Source organism: Rhodamnia argentea, chromosome 10 (genome assembly GCF_020921035.1).
Source record: "Rhodamnia argentea isolate NSW1041297 chromosome 10, ASM2092103v1, whole genome shotgun sequence".
Classification (NCBI taxonomy): Eukaryota; Viridiplantae; Streptophyta; class Magnoliopsida; order Myrtales; family Myrtaceae; genus Rhodamnia; species Rhodamnia argentea.
The window spans coordinates 10,422,006-10,443,372 of record NC_063159.1 but is presented as its reverse complement, the minus strand read 5'-3'; the positions used below and the strand labels follow the sequence as shown (position 1 = coordinate 10,443,372).

At 38.2% G+C, this 21,367-nt stretch overlaps 1 protein-coding gene across 7 annotated transcripts; it reads right to left on the bottom strand.

Moving 5' to 3' along the window:
• Positions 1-5,131: 5,131 nt before the first annotated feature.
• LOC115742818 (polycomb group protein EMBRYONIC FLOWER 2) lies at positions 5,132-19,873 on the bottom strand. Of its 7 annotated transcripts, XM_030677324.2 has the most exons (22): positions 19,599-19,869; positions 19,331-19,418; positions 18,791-18,938; positions 18,246-18,301; positions 16,613-16,727; positions 16,331-16,490; positions 16,108-16,176; positions 15,642-15,781; positions 15,041-15,103; positions 14,812-14,933; positions 14,223-14,287; positions 13,032-13,084; positions 12,884-12,937; positions 12,743-12,802; positions 11,877-11,923; positions 11,712-11,803; positions 10,024-10,162; positions 8,543-8,591; positions 8,366-8,449; positions 7,490-7,569; positions 6,118-6,207; positions 5,132-5,549 (listed from the first exon to the last, which is right to left on the bottom strand). In XM_030677324.2, the coding sequence occupies exons 2-22, from the start codon at positions 19,363-19,365 to the stop codon at positions 5,426-5,428; spliced, it is 1,845 nt and encodes a 614-aa protein (XP_030533184.1). In that variant the 5' UTR covers positions 19,366-19,418; positions 19,599-19,869; the 3' UTR covers positions 5,132-5,425. The 7 variants fall into 7 exon arrangements, with proteins under 7 accessions (XP_030533184.1, XP_030533181.1, XP_030533188.1 ...); XM_030677321.2 differs by having other exon boundaries at positions 8,366-8,591; positions 19,599-19,872; XM_030677328.2 differs by lacking the exon at positions 16,108-16,176 and having other exon boundaries at positions 19,599-19,870.
• Between the last annotated feature and the right edge of the window lie 1,494 nt (positions 19,874-21,367).

The following is a 21,367-nucleotide window of genomic DNA, read 5'->3' as shown; positions in this document are numbered from 1 at the left end:
AAATATAATTTCATGTCAAATTTGAGATTGAGGAAAAAGCTTATTTTAATAAGCAATTGAGATTAGGGGTTCCGTACCGCACAACGGCGGTGTCTCTATCATTATCGCCAGAGAACGAAGCGAGATCGATGTATTCACCAGGTGAAGGCGATTCAAAAAGCAAAATCGCTCAAGAAGGAATGATAATCCTGGCTTAATTAGTGATAAGGATTGATTAGGAAACGAAGTGGTCCCTATTATATAATCAAACTCCACGTGCCCATTCATTCACCACCTCCAAATCATCTTACCCCCTTCCACACTGTTGTCCCAAATCGTTGCCATCGTCCACGGTCAATCTGTACACGGGCCACTGCGACTTTCTTCTGTACACATTGCTCATGTGGTTCATTTTGACTTTTAGCAAGTTAGGCATTGCTTGATAACGTTTCTAATTCTCTATTTTTTTTATTTTTTTTACTCTTCAAAAAAGAAAAGGAACAGAAATTTATCTGTGTACGTCAGTTGATTCTTTTGTTATCGAGCACATATCGGTGGTCGGGGAATAGATTTGGATCAGAAATAAGAAGTAAAAAAAAAAAAAGTAGCTTCTTTGTTTATGGGAACAAAAAAGAGAAACAATATCATTTTAGAAAAAAAAAAAAAAAAGCTCAAGGTAACTTGATGCTCGTCTTTACAATCATGAGTCCAGCCACGATCGCCAACAACCGTCGCTCAAACCGCCGGTCATCGCTGCTGTCGGTCGCCGTTGCTGATGATCGCACGTCATCGCTTTCGGTAACCAGTGTAGCCAATTGTCAACCATTGCCGCGGTCCCCACCTCTTGCCCGTCACCGCTCACCACTACCGATCACCACCGCTAGTATATTTTTTTAGGATCGTACCAAACATATTTCTTTTCTTTTTCTATTTCAGGAATATAAACTTTGTACAATTACCAAACGCGTTCTTCCGCTAAAAAACTCGTCAAGGGAATAGAAATATATATATATATATATATATATATATATAAAAACCTATTTCTGATAAAAAAAATTGTTCCCGGAACAAAAATGTTACTATACGCACCCTTATTAAACAGTTGCACATCACTATGTTATGATATCACGCTGTAAAATTTTGGAATATGCTTCTTTGATAAATTTTTTATCTACTGTAAGAATGACAGCATATTATGAACCAACAAAAAATAGATAACAAACAAGTAAAAATTGTTATGGGTCCACAATATACTGTTATTTTTACGGTCATCAAAAAATTGTTATGTTGGCAAAGTCGTAAAATCTTATAGCTTGTGATTTTGCCCGAATCTTTTGAGTCGCAGAAGATCTTTGTTTTGATCCCGACACTGGCCCCGCTGGGGACGAAGAAGTCTCCTGGGGTTTCTGTTGGATGCCGAATCAGTGCGGCTTTCCTGAGTTGAGAAGCGAGACCAATCTTCTTCGGCGTATCAGCTTAGCAGTTTCGTAATACGTGTTTTGAAGTTCCATCACTTCGAATCGAAGTTGATAAGCACTCAAATCTTTTCTTGTGGAGATTATTGAGATTTGCATAGCGAACGTCGCACCTTCTATGCCGTGAGCTCTCAAATCTTTTCATGAACGTTGTCCCGATGAAAGGGGCTGTCGACAGGGAAGGAAAGGGTAGAAACAAAGATGAGCGATGGTCTTCTGCAAACTTGTCTTTTAGTACAGGTACGGCTCCTACCATCCCACGATAGATGTGAACGATCGCCATGTTTGAAAAGAATAAAGCTGGTGGTTGGATGGCTTGATTTCACACCCATAAAGAAAGACAAATGCATAAATAAATCAAATATTATGAAAACAATGTTGTTGGTCTTCCCTTGGAAAGTTTGAAAAGTGCCGTCTTTGGCCGTTGATTTAGAGAGTGACGACTGCCGTTGACCGGCCTTTATTATCCAAAGGCATGGAAAATTTGAAAAGTGCTACTTTCTTTGTTCTTCACTAGCTATGAACAGTGTTATTCGAAGGAAATACCCAAGAACCATCCTTGACGAAATGAATTTATTTAGATGTAACCATTCTTAGAGAGTTAAAGTGGTTCTTATTACAAACTTAAGATGCTAAAGATTATCGAAGAATTTATATGCAAAGATTTCGATTAAGCTTCTTCATATAGGAAATCTTAAAATCTTGTTTTATTTTCTCGACGTCGAATGAGATGAGAGACTGTTAAATAGTTGGGATACTCGTTAATCGTGAAAACCACACGCTAAACACTTTCGAAATGTCAGACATATATAGATAGATGCATGTTGCACGTTTTTTTTTTTTCCCCTACAATATGTGAGCTTCCTACGTAAATTAAACGCAGCCTTAGGGTTTTAGCGACACACCTTTCCACGGGAAAGAAAATCAGTGAAGAATGCTTTTGAATGTAGTAACTTATAGACCTCGCCTAACCCTAAGCCAGCATATAGCATTGAAGTATCATCAGGAATTCCGCCAAGCAGACAATTTTTTTTTTTCCCAAAAATCATAATCACATGACAGTATCGTGGCGGTTCTTGACCAAATCACCGGATTAGACTAGAATCTCAGCTACGATAATGTTCAGAGGATGCATGATATATGTCTTTGTACCTTATTATAGATGGCTACGAGTTTCGCTTCTCTATTACATTCCACGACAAATGAGACATAATCAGTTTTGGCTCCATTTATTTCGCAAAAATTATATGACAAAATTATCGTCTGTATCGCTTGAAATAATTAGCCCCTGAAATATATTTTTATTATCGACAATGAATGGACATAGAACTTCTTCTAGTCAAGACTAGATTATGAGGCATAATCTATTTTAGCTGTTTCCAAATAATTCATTTTGCGCGTTTTCCAATCTCTTGTTGCCGCCCGTTAAACGTGGTTACACCGTAAGGCTTAATTTACACTCAATGTGGAAGTGTTGTATAATATGATTTATTGGCTGGCCCATTTTCAAAAAGATTTGTCAATCACAATCGATATAAGAAAAGGTAAAACTGGGAAAGGAAGACCCATAGCCATAAAGACTAGACTTTGTTTTAAAGTTGTTCATCATTGCATGCGTAAGGGAAAAGGCGTGTGGAGTTAGCCATAAACCTTTCGGTAATTCACTCAAAACCCACTAATCAACTCAATTACATAGTTCCGTCGACAGAAGATTTGGGGAGAAGTCAACGTTGGAAACTCACCAACTTTGGTCTGTTGACTTAGAACAGGAAAAGAACAGCAGGATCAGGTCGTCATTATTATATAGAGAGGAAGTAGTGTTTCGTGACATTATACAATATGACTCGAGTATTAACGAATTCATTATTCTGATTTCTTTTTCTTGCTCGAGTGTGCAACCTAGTGGATGTACAACAAATCCCTCACACAACTGGCGATTAGCGATTTGATTTCTTTATGTCTTTCGTGGAGTTGGAGGAACTTTGTCACGAAACCGTATCGGAATGGTGAAAATTGAACTGACTTAAGATGAAGGAGATGGGAAATGAGGAAAAAGCAAGAACACTGTCCATGCACAAAAGCACTATGATAACTAAACAATGTTTTGTTACTTTGTGTTTGGTAGGAACACGTGCTCGGGAAAGGAAAATAGAAGACTCGCATGGCTCTTCAAATGGGATAGTTGTTTTGGACCCAAAAAAAAAAAAAGTGGGATAGTTGTCCAAAAAGTCACAAATCTATTGTACATTGGCCAATTCAATCATAAACTTCTTATTTTATCAGTTTAATCCTAGATCTTTTGATAATTGACAGGAAAGAAAGTCGCTTGGTTGGGGCGAGGGTCGCAACACCTCGCTTGGATTTGGTTGAGGGCCACGACTCCTTTGCCCGGTTCTTAGCAAGGGCATCAGGCCTCGCCAGTTACCGGGGCATAGTGCCGGCTGGAAATCTAATAGAGGGAAAAAAAAAAAAGAGAAGGAAAAAAAAAGAAAAATGATATAAAATTTTAGATAATTTAAAAAAGAAAAGTAAAAAATTGTCCACATCAATATCGACCGTACCATGTAGAACCGCCGGTGTCCATGTCGGCGATTCTAGATATAATTGGTTAGAAGGATTCCATTGGCAAATTGTGAAAAGATTTAGGACAAAATTAGCCTCCATTAATAGACTTAGAACTTTTTGAACAATTTTCCACTCTTCGAATACATGCATGCCCTTTTTTACGCACCGACAAACCTGCTATTTGATAAAAAAAAATTTAAATCGAGGAATGAATTCAAATCAACTATAGAAAGGCCAAACAAGCTAGTCCATAGGTCCCCATACGTACAACTTACCTATTTATATATTAGATTATTCTTTGCTTTTCAGATATGAGGATTGCGTACAAATTGGACAAAATATTGAGGAGATGTTGGATAGGCAACGGCATCTGATTGTCAAAGTATAGACTTTCTTTCACCACACATGTGTTGCTTCAGGAAAATAGAAGGGAAAAAAGGCTTACAGATCTCCATCGTGGGGTTATCTCGGTAAGGTTGTTTTTGGACGTAATGCTCCCTAAAGCATAAGCTGTTCACACAACATGACTTTATTTCGGATGATACGTAATTGGATCATTAATTACTTTGAAAATGTCTAGAGGACCAACCTCTTTTTGCTAAGTGCAACTTTTTTCTTGGCAAAGAAAATCGCTTACTTTCCAGTTCTTTTTGGTGGGCCAACACGACAGAAAATACCAAGGACATGGCAAAATCAAAACAGAAAACGCAATGATACTCCCCCAAAGAAACCGAAATGGACGCCACTCTACAACCTCTTGAGATCGCTTTGACTTTCCTCTCTCATAGCTTTCCAAATGGGCCGTGGAGTGGGGGCAAAGAAGCACTTCCGAGTCAGTGCGGACTATACTTCCAATACGGACTTTCGGTATGAACCCAGTGGCCAGCTCTGTGTCTGGTCAACACGTTGACAAAAGCGTCCATACGTTTGTGTCTTCTGATCGACTCCCACAAGCTGTCGGACTGATTAATGAGCTCCATAGCTGGTGCCGGCCAAGGACGATAGAGGGCAGTCTCACCCGGCATGGCCCATTTATCGTCTCCAATTGCAGCACAGGCCGACCCAATGATCTGAATCGGGATTGCTAGAGACCATAGGGGGAGAGAGTCGTGGTATGATAAAATGATTGCTTTGTTTTTCGACAATGTGTCTGATGCTTTCCATCAAACGGATTACTTTCCATGTAGATATAACATTGATGACTTGTCAAAGTTGCACGAAGAAGGACAGAGCATACTTACAGATACAATTGGGCCCTGGGATGCCTCACACTAAATAAGAAAAGAAAACCTCCGAGAAAATGGATGCAGAGTCTCCCCAATGAGAGTTAGATAATTGTCTGCATTTCTATTATCCCTCTTGCTCCACGCTCATTGGCCATGGATGTGTCGCCATGGATTTCCTGTCTAGCTTTCCATGCGATCTGACCCTTGATTCTGGCATTGTTCTAGGGTGATATTGCAATTGTTCATGGTGCGGGCATCAAGCAAGCCATGATTCCAAAGCTTGATCATAAAGAGTCGCCAACACCTGTCATATCAGCAAGCAATGTCGTCCGCTTCAGACATCGAGTTTTTATTATACTTGGCAAGTCATGCTAAGCATTTGACAGTAGCTCATGGGACACGTTTTCTAATTAAAATGATAAGTTTCATGTTACTGCACTAAAGGAGTTCTAAGGCATACTCATTAGCAAGTGCAAACATCCTAGTATGTCTCCTGAGCAGAGAGACTACGCAACTGGAACGGCAGATCAGAGCATATCCCACCTGCCCGACTTATTGAAAATCTGACATGGTGCTAATTGGTTTTTGTTTTTTTTTTTTTTTGTTTTTTAACAAATCCATGCTTTTATTTAACAGTTTGTCCCCAACCGCAATTCATGGATACATCAATCAGTGTGAAACTCCAAAAGAAAAATCAGTATGAAACTAGCATCTCTATGCAGGCAACTACAAAGCACCACAAACTGAGCACTGTGAATCAAGAAGAGCCGGCCAAATACGACAAACTGAGTCAGCTGACTATAATTACGTAGAAGAGTTTGAGAATGCCAAAAGAAGAATATCCTCACAGAAGCTGCAGAAAAAATACTGACCAAATAAGTGCAGGTGCACGGACAAGGTCATTTCCATGCAATTTTGAAAATGCCTCACATGCCCAAGGAATATGACCATCTGCCAGCACCCTGCAATCGAGTCAAGAAGGCCGTATTAGGAATTAGGCATCCAGTACAAGAAGCATAATCATCTAAACCCAATCTGACTACTCGATGTCATATGCAGAAATGGAATCAAAAGGGTGGAGAGAATAAGGACTCGATAAGGTGAAATTAACAGATTTACTCCGTAATAATCGTTTCAGCAGTCCAACCAATGCAAAGTGTCAGTGCAGTCTGTAAGAAAGGTTTTTTTAAAACCCATGTTTTCTTTTTAATTTAATTTATTTTTATTTTTTATTTTTTATATTCTTTCATTCGATGGGTTTGTGAAGTGATTTTGATTTCAAAAAATAAAATAAAATAAAGAAGAATCCAACGCGGCCCAAAGAGTTGGGGCACATGTAATTCGGGCTCGGGCCAGGCCGAGCTCGGTACTGTTAAGTTTCGGGCCGGGCCAAGACCTGGCCCGACCCAGCCCATTGACACCCTTAACGGACATGCATTAGCATGTTTGCACTCCAAAAGACCTTATGATTACAACAAGTGTTCTAACTTCTATGGTGCAGAGGCATCACAGGAGCAAGGAAACACACAAAAGCTCCTGAATGGAGCAACGAGCGATGTAACCTTACTGAATTTTTAAGGACTGGTTAAAAGTTGCAATGGATGTAGGTTCTACCAGATGTCCCGGAGATTCTTGACTGATTCTCATTCTCTCAGAAGAAGCAACGATGCTTTAACTATTTCTAGCAAGAGATGAGCACATACTAAAATGGTGGATGTCTTAGCTAGTTGAGCCCATAAATTTCTCAACAAACATACATATGCCTTCTTTACCTGCTTATCCAGATTCAAAGGATTTTTACAATGTCTCGTGAGAGCTATTAAATCGAGAGGCGACCAGAATGTCAGAATGTTGGAGCTTACGGTTATTTGAGTTTCAAGCAGTTGTTTCCGAGAGTTAGATGATTGGAAATTATTGAAGTTGAAGACTTAAATGATCAAGAAAACTGTCACCCCATTGACATTGCACAATTAAATTTTAGCAAAATGACAAAAATAGTCCCTGGGACTAAGTTGAACATGTTCCAAAAGTTGAGGGACCATATTGGTCAAATTAAAAGTTCAGGAACCACAATGCGCATTGGGTTAAAGTTCAGGGACTATATTGCACATGAGGTCAAATCAAATTTTTATCATTATCTAAAAAGTTGAGCAATTTGTGCTGCTTTGAGCAGGAGGTAAATATGGGAATGAGGAAAATGACCCGAAACAACAAAAGATATTAAACTCAGAATAGGAGAATAACCTTTGCTTCCTCACGAATGAATTCCATAGATGCATCATTTGCTTCTCATCTTTGGTCACGTCCACAAAATCATCAAGCATCTGCATAGACATAGCAGTGTCAACTACCGAATGCTCTAGAGTCCAGTAAAGCCTGAAATAATGCCAAAAAAAGAAAAAACCGCAACAACTAAGATGCCCGAATTATATGCCGATCACAAAATCAAAGGCCAGAATTAAAAAGATTTTCATGGAAAATAAGAAGGAACAAGGACAATGTTATAGTGGGCTATAACCACTAGACACATTATGAGGCCCATTTCATGCAGCCCCCAACTGAGAGCTGTGATACATGTGAGATTTTGGTGAAACCATTGTCAACTGTTTAAAAAGCTTAAGCTATAAGATGAAGGCATGGTTTAAAATTTAATTATTTTAACACCACCCCTCACGCTTGGTCTGGGTTTTTTGCCTAGTATTAAGTGAGAAAATATTTTATTGGGGAGGCAAATAGGGGCCAGGAAGATTTGAACTAGGAACCTCCTACTCTGATACCACGTTAGATTTTGATGGGACCACTGCCAACTGTTCTAAAATCTTAAGCTGTTAGATGAAGTTAATTGTTCTATCAGTACACATATTACAACTTCACATATAAGTCAGAATTTAAACACTGAAGCAGGTCGTCCTCCTTGCTTTTGTATTTATTTAACTCTGAAGCTGCTTGACAAGAGATGCATTTCCAGGACATTGACAATGATTTTAGTTCTTCAAACCAAAAGATCATCGCAAAAGCTTCAGGACCTACTTAGAGAGCTACAACAAGAAATCCCTGTACAGCAAATTGATAAGGCAAATAATGCCACACAAATATATGGATTATGCAATGATCACATACCCTTCGATCTTCAAAGTCAGCCACATCATCATCAACTTCATCCTCACTATCTCGATCAGACATCACTTGTTCAACTGCCATAGGCTTCAAGAACCAGGAAACAGGGGTTATAAAAAATTCAAATATAAACTGATCCACATGGAATAGAATTAAAAAAAACTCATGTCTTTGGATCACCTGAGCTCGATGTGAATGAAAGAACTGCCGCTTTTGCAAGAGGAGACGGCTGCAAAGGGAAGTCCAAATTTAAAATAGCACTCAATTAACAATCAACATATGTACTATCATTCAGCACATTCCTGATGCAAAAAGTATATCTTTCATCCTTCTGATGTTAAAGTACAATCCAAACTCTAACTGAAATCACATCCTATTAACTTTAACACTTTATCTAGCAATAACAAGCTTCTTTGAGGTAAAAGATACAAATTGATTATTCATTAAGGAAACTAGTGAGCTCCATCAATAGTGTATCAAGTGGATAACAAATTCATATTTAAAGTAACAAGAAGAGAAGTAAATTCAGACTCCTCTGCTTTTAAAGGTCAACTATGTCTCCCTGTTCCAAAACAACAGCAGCATCATGTGTAATTTGGTAGGGACAATTCCACTTTTACTCAGTAAAAGTGGCAAGCGCCGGAAGAGGAGAAAAAAGTTAGTAGGGACAATTCCACTTCAGTCGGCTAATAAGTGCAGTACGTGTAATTTGGTCTTTCTTATTATTCGGCATGATGAAATCCTACCTTGCGAAATTTGTGAAGTCAAGTTCTCCCATCATTGACAGCTAATATGCTGACATGGCGTGCTAATGTGGCACTTAATAAAAATTCACAAAACTCATTTAAATAAAAGAAATCAATATAATCTAGAAAGAAAGGGTAAAAGGAAATCGAGAGAGAACCCTCCCCGTCATGCAGCCTCTCACTACTTTCAAGTTTCAAGCATTAACAGCACATAACCTTTAAACAACTCACTCAACCCTCAACACGCCCAGCCTCTCACTACTTTCAAGGTTCAAGCATTAACAGTAGACAACCTTTAAACAACTCACCCAACCCTCAACATTCCATTAACCTGTAGAAATGAAAGAACCAATTGAAGGCCAATACTCCTCCACTCTCAAGTTGCCCAAGCAATAGAGCCCCTTGCCTTTCTACCGCACTTCAGAGTCAACGTAAATAACCACCCCATTCAACTCACCAACCTAATCAATGACCCTTCATTTCACCGCCTGCCTCTTCTGCAGTCCCTCAAGAAAGCTCTGAAAGGACAACAATCTATCCCTGACCCAACTTGCAAAGAGACCGACTCCCTCCCCCCCCCCTTCCCCCCTTCCTTTTCTTTTTTCATTTTACTTTCCCTTCTAGATTTCGTTTTTACATTTTAGTTTCCCTGCTACTGAAAATTGAGTTTCTTTGGATCTTTCCAATTGTCACTCCTATTTTTTCTATATTTCTAATTATAAAATCATTGGGATGCCCCTAATGGTGGCCAATGACAAAATGACCTGATTTGGTAAAGGAGAGGACTCAATTGCATAAAAAAGAAGTGGGCCAAATTGAACAAACAACACAAGTTAGGGGACTAAAAGTGGACTAATTCCTAATATAGTACAAATGAGGGCAAGCTAGGAGGAAAATTGGGGAAGAAAAAAATACTTTCTCGGCTCAGATCGCTCAATCGATAACTTCCTCGTCTTTGCGAACTGAAGCATCGCAGGGGGTGCAAAATTGTTGGCAGACATTGATTGAACACAATCAGTGTCAGCATATGACTGTCCTGTGGCACTTGTCACTCCTGCAACATCAATGTAACACTGTAAAAACTTTTGACATTGAACAAGCAATATATCATTTCGGCAGTCATCCTAAGTTCCTAACCAACCACGTGCCTTTTCACCTCTACTGGAATAAGCATCTGTTAGATCACATAGGAAAAAGGCTTCAAGTATTCTGAAAGGGGAAAACAACACAAATAGGAAAGAACCAATAGTATAAATGTTTCTTTTCAGCAAAGGCTGATCTACATAAAAAAATTTGCACCAGAGTCCATACCACACCTACTAGAGACCTATGAATCCTATAAAGGAAAAGGGTTCTTAAGAATATAATTGAAGTAACATGAGATAGTTCTTGTTGCTTTAACCACAATAAAGTTCCTAAGTATGACAGACCATAAATTTCATGGAGTTTTCCTTTTCCACGGTATAACCCTCTCGTAGAGAAACAAGAATAAGTGCTTTCTTTGTAAAGATGCAATATGAGGGATTATAGCCCGTTCAGCAACAGAAATTTAAGATTTGTCCAATTGATGCAAACAGAAGATTAGCAGTAGGAGAGCCCAAACGTACATGGAACTTGAAAACCAGAAGAAGTGTGGTAGTGACGATACAAACACCACATGAAAGGGAATTTGCCAACATGTATATTTTGTCGAATTATACATTGTCTAGGGTTGATAATAAGAGGTGATGTTAGGTTGATTACAAAGCACAATTTCTGTCCTCTAAAATTACTAATCAACCAACGCCAGAGCAATTACTCCAAGCATTGACCAGATAATGGAGTGCCTCACACCCATGTAACGCCACAGAAATCATTGCAGATGTATAATGTATAACAACAAAGGAGAAATGAATAAAAGTGAAGTGTGGACTCTAAATTAACTAAAATAGTAGTTATCCCCATGATATTCTCTATAATAGAAAGAATGGCATCGTGAAAGTGGATATCATTCAAAATTGTGCAATATCAATCAAAGGATGATGTCCCTTACAATCCTTACAAGTTTTTAAGATGATACAATCACAAGCACAATCCTTTTGCTAAAGATTGACTCTTGACAATAATTGCTTTCCTGAACTAATGCATAAGCACCTCAGAAGTTTAATTCAATCAATTGACGAAGATCTAATGTCAAGCTGGTCAACCTTTTCATTTCTCTGGTATCGAAAGAAAATTCATGACAGGTATGGATATATGTTTACTGTAAGCTTGTTCTTTGGTCTGCAAATTGCCCATTGGTGTTGGAGCACATCAAGCCTCCTATTACAGGTTGAACTTCTCATAAAAAACGCCAAAAAAAAAAAAAAAAAAGCTACCAAAAACTTCAAACTATGCCCACTGTGACACATTTATCCCAAACTTTTTTTTGTGACACATAAAACCACTTGTATGCATGTGACACATTTACCCCATACATTTTTTTTTTTTTACCAAAAACCCCAAACTATTGGTGATGCTAAACAAGCTGAACTATCATTCCATCATAATTCTCAAGGAAGAAAAGAAAATATAGAGGAAGAAATATCAAATGCACACTTTCAGCTGCATCAAGTCTCGTGTACCTGAAGGCAACTCTGATTCCAAGATCAGTGGATAGACATGCTTGGAATTTTGAACTAGGTGGAGTGATCTTTTCCTCTTGAATGGCTTTAAGCTGTATAGATAAAGAGCTCAATAGTGATCAAAACCATGATGCATTAACTGCAAGGACAATTAGTGGGTCTCACCAGCGGAAAAACGTTTGCAGCCTTGGATCCATACCATCGGCAACAATCTAGGAAAACACACACATATAAATTCCATGGTAATGGCTTTTGCCAAACAAAATTTTAAGGAATGCCTTCAATATTTGCAAGCATTTCAATCACATAATGTAGAACTACGATAAAATGTCGTAACACGAGAAGCTAACTAAATGAAGGTCCTCCAACACGAAAGCCAACAATTTTCTACACAGGAGATTGACAATTAGTGCTGCTCATTTACATTACGAGTTCTATTTCCAAAATCTGACATTCAAGCCATTATTTATATTCCATCAACATCGACAGTTGATTATTCTGCTTTTGATGTGAATTCAATCGAAGTTGTATAAGCATCGGAGGAGATATCGTGATGAAATACACATTCACACATCTGGCTTTCCGAAAGCAAATATATGACAACAAAACTGATATTAAGGAACAACGTTCTGTCTCTATCTCTGTAAGTCAAAGGACCAGACATTGGTGTATTATCTCGTAGAGACGTATAATATGCCTTGCGCCTTTATTGGGTCCTTTTAACGATTCATTTGAAAAATGCTCCACAGAGAAGACATGTGAAAATGATTAGGCTGAGTAGCCTGCCCATTGGTAGAAGCGTATCCTTCCAGTGCCTAAATTGATCCTGGCTTATATTGTGAAAGCACATGCACACTGCTGCCTCTCAAAAAGTGACAATTAGTCTACTCAACCCTTTCCTGCGCTGCTGATATTAAATCGCAGATCTGCCATTAGGCTTATGTCCTCATATTTTGGGCTCTCTCTTGGAAGAATAACATGACCCAAGATAGTTCAGAGGACATTACAGATCCTATGAAGAAGCTTCTCACCTCAGACCTCCAAGGATCTGTTCTTACAGACACATTAACGGCCTGGTACTCTTCAGTTACCTACATCATAGATGCAATAGCTGTTTTCATAATTGCCAAAAATTCGGGAATATCAAATATTGAAAGCTGAAGTTTACCAACCCAAAACTCAAAATTGAAGAGATCATGTGATGACAACAAATGATACCTCAGACCCTGTTAAATACATAGATTTGTAAGTAACCTACCAACAAAATGACATAATTGAAAGTGTACAAGAAGACAAAAAAAAGTGTACAAGAAGTACCACCTTGAAACTTGCGCACTTGACCAAGCAGAAAGGACAGGAGAAATCTTCGGTCACTGCAATTTAGATAATGGGAAAGAGGAAAGGGACATGACGCCCATCGGAATCCAAATGAAAAACAATCACAGAAATGAGCAAGCACAAGTAGAAATGACGGTTTAAACTGAAAAGATCTAGAAAGTTATGTCACCTCCTATAGTGTCTTCTTTTTGTATTGACCCCCAAAAAACCCCTACTATAGTGACCATTCTCCTAAAGAGAACTAGCCTAATGGAACCCAGAAAACAGTCCTTAATGCTTTGAAAATATATCCTTCGGCAACCCAAAAAAAAAAGGGAAAAACCAACAAGGATGATGAAATGAAAGGAGGCTCACTGACACACATAAGTATGACTACATTCTTTAAGGAAATTAAAGTCCCAGCTAATTTTGCCAAGTAAAAACCTTCAACCATCTTTCCTTTGGCCATAAAAGATCACTAAACCAAGCTTGATGACTTCAGGAGTTTCAGCAAGCCAATTTATTGGATCAATTAACATCTTCTTCCATAGAAACCTACAGCACTAAGTTTTCTGTGAGACCTGCTTGAACGTTCCTTTTTAGCTAGATGGAATTTCATAAGGTCCTCCACCCCCCCCTTCCCCCCACAAAAAAGTCAGGGGGGCACAGTCGATACTAAATCTTAAGCGTGTATGATCAAGAGTAGTGAAATTTTAATTGCAATTATTCACAGTAAGCACAGAGCTCTAATCTTTCACCGAATAACAGGTACTGTATTTTTCCTCAAAGATACCATTTCATACAGAATTAACTGGTAGACCATATATGGAAAAATAGCAGTTGATTTTTGCAAGTATAAAGCGCACTACACTGAAAGCACTGCACATCAACATCTACTTTAGATAAACATTTACACTGATGTGCTTCCGAATATTGAATTCTAGACTTACTCATAACAAGAAAATCTCATAAATCAAGAACCTATCTAGCTAGATTAAAGGAAAAGAACAAAAATATGCTCCAATCCCTATGCTCCTGTCTGGCACCATATTAAAGACTGTATTGACAGGTATCACCACAAACATATAAATTGCATTCCCTACTAAGTTCAACAATCGTTAATTAGGCTGGACTTTGCCCACATGGCTCTTGCTAATTCCACATGGACAAAAGAGGAGAAAGAGATATATATACCTTCCGCCCTTTGCAACTTATTGTTGAAATATCTGTAGTTGAAAATAACATTGCCGGCCCTCAAGCTAGAAAATTAAAGAAGTGAGATAATTAACATAGACCTTAACAAGCAAAAACAATTTATCTCCACTCATATGTCCAACTCGAGTCTTAATTATTCTTGTTTTCACAATGCAAATGGAACAGAAAAATGATGCACATATAATTTACGCTTGATGTATCCACAAATGCACCAATTATAGCCAAATGATCTCGTGTCTTTAGAAAAATATCTCTTGGTACTGTTCAATCCATAGCAAGTGCATGAATACCTGATGCAGAAAGTTCTTACTTAAAATTGGAATTTAGATGGATCATATTGAGAAAAGATAATAAAGGTAGTTGCAGCTGCTTGAAGAATACAAAGAAATAGCCAAAATGCAGATGCCGCAGAGGAAATGGTGTATGAGTGAAGCTTTATTAACACAAGAATCCTAGAACTTCTAAGATTGGATATATAGCTTATCAATGGTGAGTTTTGTGACAAAAGGCCAAATAGACTGGCAGACTAATGGGATCATGGTGCTAATTACCAAATTAGCATGATTACCGCATTATATGAGAGAATGATGAAGAGATGACATCATTGCACATGGATGAATTATACGGTGATTTCTCCTTTGCCCCAACCTCTTCAGCAGCGACGATTACATGTAGACGCTCTCGTGCACTCTGTTCGAATCAAACCGGCAAAAGGATAAATGAGATCTACAACATCTATTTTACAGTCAGTTGAGAAAACTCCAGACAATCAAGTAGATAAAAGGGGTGGCACAAACCAGAATTTCAGAGCTATATGGAACTTGCACAGATATGTGTCTGTCCTCATTTAAGTGTCTCCACTGCAAATGGATAAAAAAAGACACTAGATGTTGTAGCTTGATGATTGTATGGTAGATGTGAAAATAGCACACTGTTTCCAAACAAAATAGGACGACTGAATATCAAGGACAGTAAAATAGCAAGAGAACTGGCAAACAATTCACCCAAATATCCTTAAAAATCTTTAGCCCGACTTATCAATCGTATGTATGAACAGGGTTGCGCAGTTTTCAGAGTCTAGCACTCAAATGTAATGCATCAACATCAAAACTCATCGTTTTCTAAGGGCTTGCAGAGGAATATTATCTAGACAAAATAATAGCCATGGTCAGATCCAAGATAATACAATAACAGCGAGTGGCATCAAAATGAAGCAGCATTTTATTGAAAAAATCCTTAACGGAAAGAGATCAATCATAGATTATTGACTCTCCATATCCCAAACCACCATTAAAAACTAAATGGAGAAGCTACAAAAATTGGAACTAAAAAGGCGGAAGTCAGCATCTAAATAACATATTTTATTCTGTCGGCTCCGAGTAGCAAATAAGTACATACCTTGACCAAGCAAGTGTGCATATCAACAGAAAAGGTAACCTCTGCTCTTTGTCCTAAACTCAGGTTCGGTGACTTCTCCCACAATAAATAAAGAGATTTCATCGGTATCTTTCCCAAAACACAGAATCCAGGAGCATTTCCTGTAAGAAAGTATAAAGCAAAACTTATACCCAGACCTAATAGAGTTGTCTTCACAAAAGAGATAACCAACTACTAAAATCAAAGATGCCCTCACTGTAAAAAATGGAGAAAATTGTTATATGATACAGTATATTGTCGAGACCAAGGAAGGTCATTGAAGATTCAGACATTCCCCTTATAAGCTACTTGATCTTATTATAAAAGAATAAGCTACATACTCAACAATATCAAGAAGCAAGTTTCATAGAAACATGCGATTGACTAGCAACTAGAGGCTACGATTATGATATTGTGTAAAGAAACTTGCACGTAACAGATAGCTTACGTTGATAAGCTGCTACATCCAGTTGAGTTTTGGTTGTATCATTTCCATAAAGAGATTTTTCAGGTCCCGCTGCAAAATAATTGCACTGAGATGGGATGACGAGTTCCGAAGGATTCATCTCTACGAGTTTCTTTTCTCAAGAGGTTATCGCATATTTACAATGTACAATTATATAACAAATGATGATATGAGATCGAATTAAATGACATCTAAGAAGACCTACCATAGCACACAAGCAAGATGAAAAGCGAGCCTAATTTGGCCTCCAATGCTAGTTTATTGATCTCGGGAAGAATAAAATTTGCCTGACTATGGGTATCATCCTCAGCTCCCATGAAACTGGTCAAGACACACGCACGGCTATAGCGATATTCTGCAGAATGCTTTAAGGTGAAAATAAAACAAAAATGCATTAGAAATAAAAACGAGAAAGCATACCAGTGCTTTCAGATGATGTAAGGCAAGACTAGTAATTAATCGGTCATAGAAAAAACAAATGAACTACCTCCAAACTGTTAACCTCTGACTCTAATCTCGCCAACAATACATACATAGGAAGCACTCTTCCTGATTGAAAACCATCAGTTGTAGTCCTTGGCAGAGAAATTGTCATTTGTACCCTACATAAAAATTAGAGCATTGTAATATAGACATAAATATGCATCTCCATGCTGAAAGTTCAACATATCAGAGAAGACCACGCCATTAGCAAACAAATATTGCCAAAATCTTTGGCAGCTCCATTAAAGCATAAGAAAGGGGCAGTTCAATGGCCAGTTATTATAGAATAAATTTCCATGCGACCAGAAGTTATGAATATCATATGGAGATTCCAAGGAAAGATAGTTGAGCTGTAAATTATTCTGCTCAGGTTATAGCTTTTTCTAATCACTGCAAAGGGAGGAAAAATTGAGAAAGGTTTGACTACGATGAAAGTTTGCAGTGCCAGGATGCACTTGAAACACGATATCAACATGCTGATACCAGATGATGTATGTTAAGTCCCAGTACGTTATGATTTTTACAAGCAAAAAGTTACTAATTGATTTTTCCACCAAAATTAATGACATTAGTTCAGCTTTAGGAAATTATGAAACACTATGACATGATTGCAAAGTCCATATGTGTAGGTTTCTAAAGGTTTGTATTGTTCAATTAAAGAAACGACAAATTTACTCGCTAAAAAGCAAAAACATTAAGAGTAAAACTCAGACCCAAGAAAGAATTATGAAAATCATGCCTAGTGTCATGCACATGTTTTCCAAAGAGATTCCTTCATGATCCAAAACGAATGGCAAGTTGTTTTTCCATCCACAAGCTAACAGTTCCGTGCATGGACAGATCTAGAACCTTTTTGCAGGTGGGGCAAACTTAGAACTGATTATAGAAACCTTGTTCATTGAGAAATAATCAATGTGGCGCATTCATGATTAAAAGATTACATTGCTGAGTATAATATTACTTCAAAGTTGTTTAAGTATAACGATAAAACATTCATAACTATCATGAATAAAACTGTCCATACAATACGCTGTATATGGAGGCAAATTGAAATAAAATGGCGGGTAATAACTTATCTAAGTCGTTTTTCACAAATTTTGCTGTAGCAATATCATAAGATGTGACAACTTAAAGTATGTTGACAACTTTTAATGAAAGTAAGTGGAAGCAGATAGGCAGTTGCCCTGGCTCTCTGTGTGAGCACGTGTGTGTCACCATAACATGGAGAGAGAGAGAGAGAGAGAGAGAGAGAGAGAGAGACTCAAGCTCACCATAACTTAGCATATATTCTTCTATAATACATAGTGTTCCCCAAAGGAAAAAAAACGTAGATGTTTCTTGTGATTGAAGAGCCGGGATGAATTAAGTCATCCACCTAATGTCCATGATAAAGGGGCATGCATCAAATAGCTTCTTGTTTTGCATTGGATGGGCATAACTGAAATTGCTGCTCTAAGACAAAGTGCCTAACATGAAGTCTTAGAACCTAAGCACTTGATGATATCATATGCCACTTATTCCACAAACACTAGAGTCTCACCAAAAGAAAAAAAGAACAGACAGTAGAAGGATGGAATTTCAATATAGAGGTAAACAACAATAATCAGACACTGCCAAAAACCTGTAAGAGGTCGTACCTCCTTCTGTGTTTCACCTGTATCTTGTAGCTCAGACATCTCTGAAGAAACAGTGGCTTTAAAAGAAGAAAAAGCCTGGTCAGAAATAGTAATAAAGCATGTGCCCAAGGGCACATTTAAGAACCAAAACCTATATACCAAGACTCTCATGATGCATTGGTCGAAGCTACACTTCCTTGGAACAATGGTAGACCCAGCATGAAAGTTAGCAGGCATGTGGGGAAATTTCAAAAAACAATTAAAGGGGTGCAAGTTTGAAAACAATCTATCGGAGTAATTATCGTGAATGTCTTGAATAAGGAGTTAGGAGGTGGCGACGGCCACTCCTTAGGGCAATTCCAATTTGAAAAATACCCTGAGAATTGTAATGTGTTAATCCCCAACATGCTTGGTATCCATCTTGCCTCAGTACGCAAAAGCATTTCATTGCTATAAAATTTAATTAGATATCCCATATCTAGTGTGGCCATAAGACATCCTATATAATACACCAACAGGAGATGATGCATCTAAGCAACTAGGTATAAGTCAATCAGCTCCATTACATTTCCGACAGCACGGCGCTGGAGAATGTTGTAGAGTTCCACAGGCTTGCAATAGATTGAGAGACTCTCTTCAGCAGAAAGTTCCTCTTCAGCAGATAAATGCACCTGGGAGTCTTGACGGCACATCTGATCTGCACTTCTTGAATATCTGCAATGCCCAAGATGGTCTTTCTCAGTAACAATGCAGATGACTACTCAACAAATTTTTGTTTAAGGGAGTGAGTGAGGTGTAAAAATCAAAGGCATCTCAGGCTTGAAAGCTTTAACGTGACAAATAAGCTGCACTTTTAATCAAAACAAGAGCTTGACAATGAGAATAGCAAAGGGCTAGAGAAAAACGATGTCATCCAAATGCTAATCTGAAGCTCAGAAAATAAATAGACGTGGATGACCAAGAACTAGGATCGGCATTTTCACCAACATAGAGTTCATGGCTGCTTAAACCGCGAACATCCGAATGCAACCATACTAAACCGGAAAAAAAAAGGAAAAAAAAAAAATAACAAACAGACAAGTGACGATGAGTGAAGAGAAGCATACGAAGTTTGACGAGCTGCTAAAGGGATGCCTGGCATTATCCAGCTACGAAATTTTCATGCATACGCTCCTCATAGCTTACTCCTATAACCTGCACTTGGGACAGCCACAACACCAGCAAACGCTTCCGTCAACTTCTTCGTTCTAAAGAACAAGTTTCGGGGATTTGAGCTGGAACCGAAACTCTGATATCCCACTGTTCCATAGCAATTTAATTCCGAATCTGCCAAGCTTAAATCGCGAGAGAGTTAAATTTCTATATCTGGTTTACCTAGTGGTTGCCCTTGCACTTGCCGCCCGGAGACCGGTGAAGCTTATCTTGCATCCAATGTCACGCCGCGCGAGGATTCTCCTTACGAAATTGAGCTCAAACTTGGTCTTCCAATGCAGAAATTCAGGCGGATTTGTCTTGTGTGGAGAGCTCTACGAAGTAACGGAGCTGAGACGAATTCCCGAGAAGAGAGCTTAGCCTATATAAGCCTAGTGAAAAAAAGAACGGAAAAGAGGAGCAATCTCTGTTTCAGCTGGAATTGGGAGTCGGAGCGGTGGAACAAAGAGATTTAGCGAAGGTCACCATCACCACAGTGGGTGGCGAGTGGGCCGTACAGCCCCCGTATCGCGGCTGGTCATGCGCTAGGCAAACGTCCCGGGTAGCCCATGCAATAATGGGCTTGGCCCATTAGCCTGACTGTCTTTGGGCCCACGATTGTGGATGAACTTTGTGGGGCTATTTTTAGCCTAGTTCTCTAACAAACCCTCGTAAGTAGGTCTAGTCCCGATCCTACTTCGAAACTTTTTTTAGTTTAACGAAGAACCCAAAACTCTAGCTCCAATCTAAACCTGTCCTGAACTTTCTCCTTGTCAAAAAAAAAAAAAAATCAAAATTTTAGGCCCAGTACCAAATTTGCTTCGAATTTTGTTTTGTCTAAAAAAAATCAATAACTTTCAATCAATCTATTCTCAATTCCAATCCCTCCTTGACGTGACACATAAGCAAAGGGGCATGGAAAATTACCTTCAAAATGAAGCCATTCTAGGATATGAAAGTTAGGGACGACTGACATTGATTTTTGAATGATGGTCAATGAGGACAAATTTGAGATTAGAGTGAAAATTGATGATTTTTCTCTTAAACAAATAAAAGTTCAAGATAGATTTGGGACTGGACCTAAAGTTATGGATGTTTTTAGACGAAGAAAAGTTCGAAACATATTTGATTGGACCTAAAGTTTGAGTTTTTTTAGCCAAAAAAAAGTTCAGGACAAATTTAAGATTGGATCTAAAGCTTGTGATTTTTTAAGGAAATAATGCTGGCTATTTGATTCTTTTAGCGTCCAAGGCTACACAATTTGGGATAAATACATGCTCTCATGTGCTCGAAATGACTTCATCTCACTGCTGAAACCTTTGAAGAAGGTTTGTCCATCTTTCAAATTATAACTATTGGATTGGGTAACATGGATTACACAGAACGCTCATTCTATAAAAACTCAAAAGAACTAGAAAATTGCTTTCGTATGAGGTGAAACCATATACAACTCATTCCTATCGCATCAAATTGATCGCAACTCCCATTGAGAGGACATTTGAATGTTTTGGCTGTAAATGTTATGATGCTCACCGTTGAGCCTTCTTAACTAAGATAAGGGATAATTGTTCAAAAGTTCTAAAACTATAGTATGGTAGTCAATTCAGTCCTAAAGTTTTTAATTATGCCAATCTGTCCTAAACATTTTTATGATCTGACAATTTAGTCCTATATTTCTTTTTCTTTTTTTGGGTCAAAAGTCATATAATTTTTTAATTGTGTCAATTTAATCTTAAGCATTGTGAAGTTTTGTCAATTTAATCATAAATCTATCATTTGAGTAATTGGTTGAAAGGACCATATTGACAAATGGTCAAAAGGTTTAAGACTAAATTAGAACAATTAAAAGGTTTAGGACTGAATTGCCATCGTACAAAAGATTTAGGACCCTTTGGACAAAATTCCCACTAAGATAATCACGAATCCTTGTTACCAGGCCGTACGAGATCAGA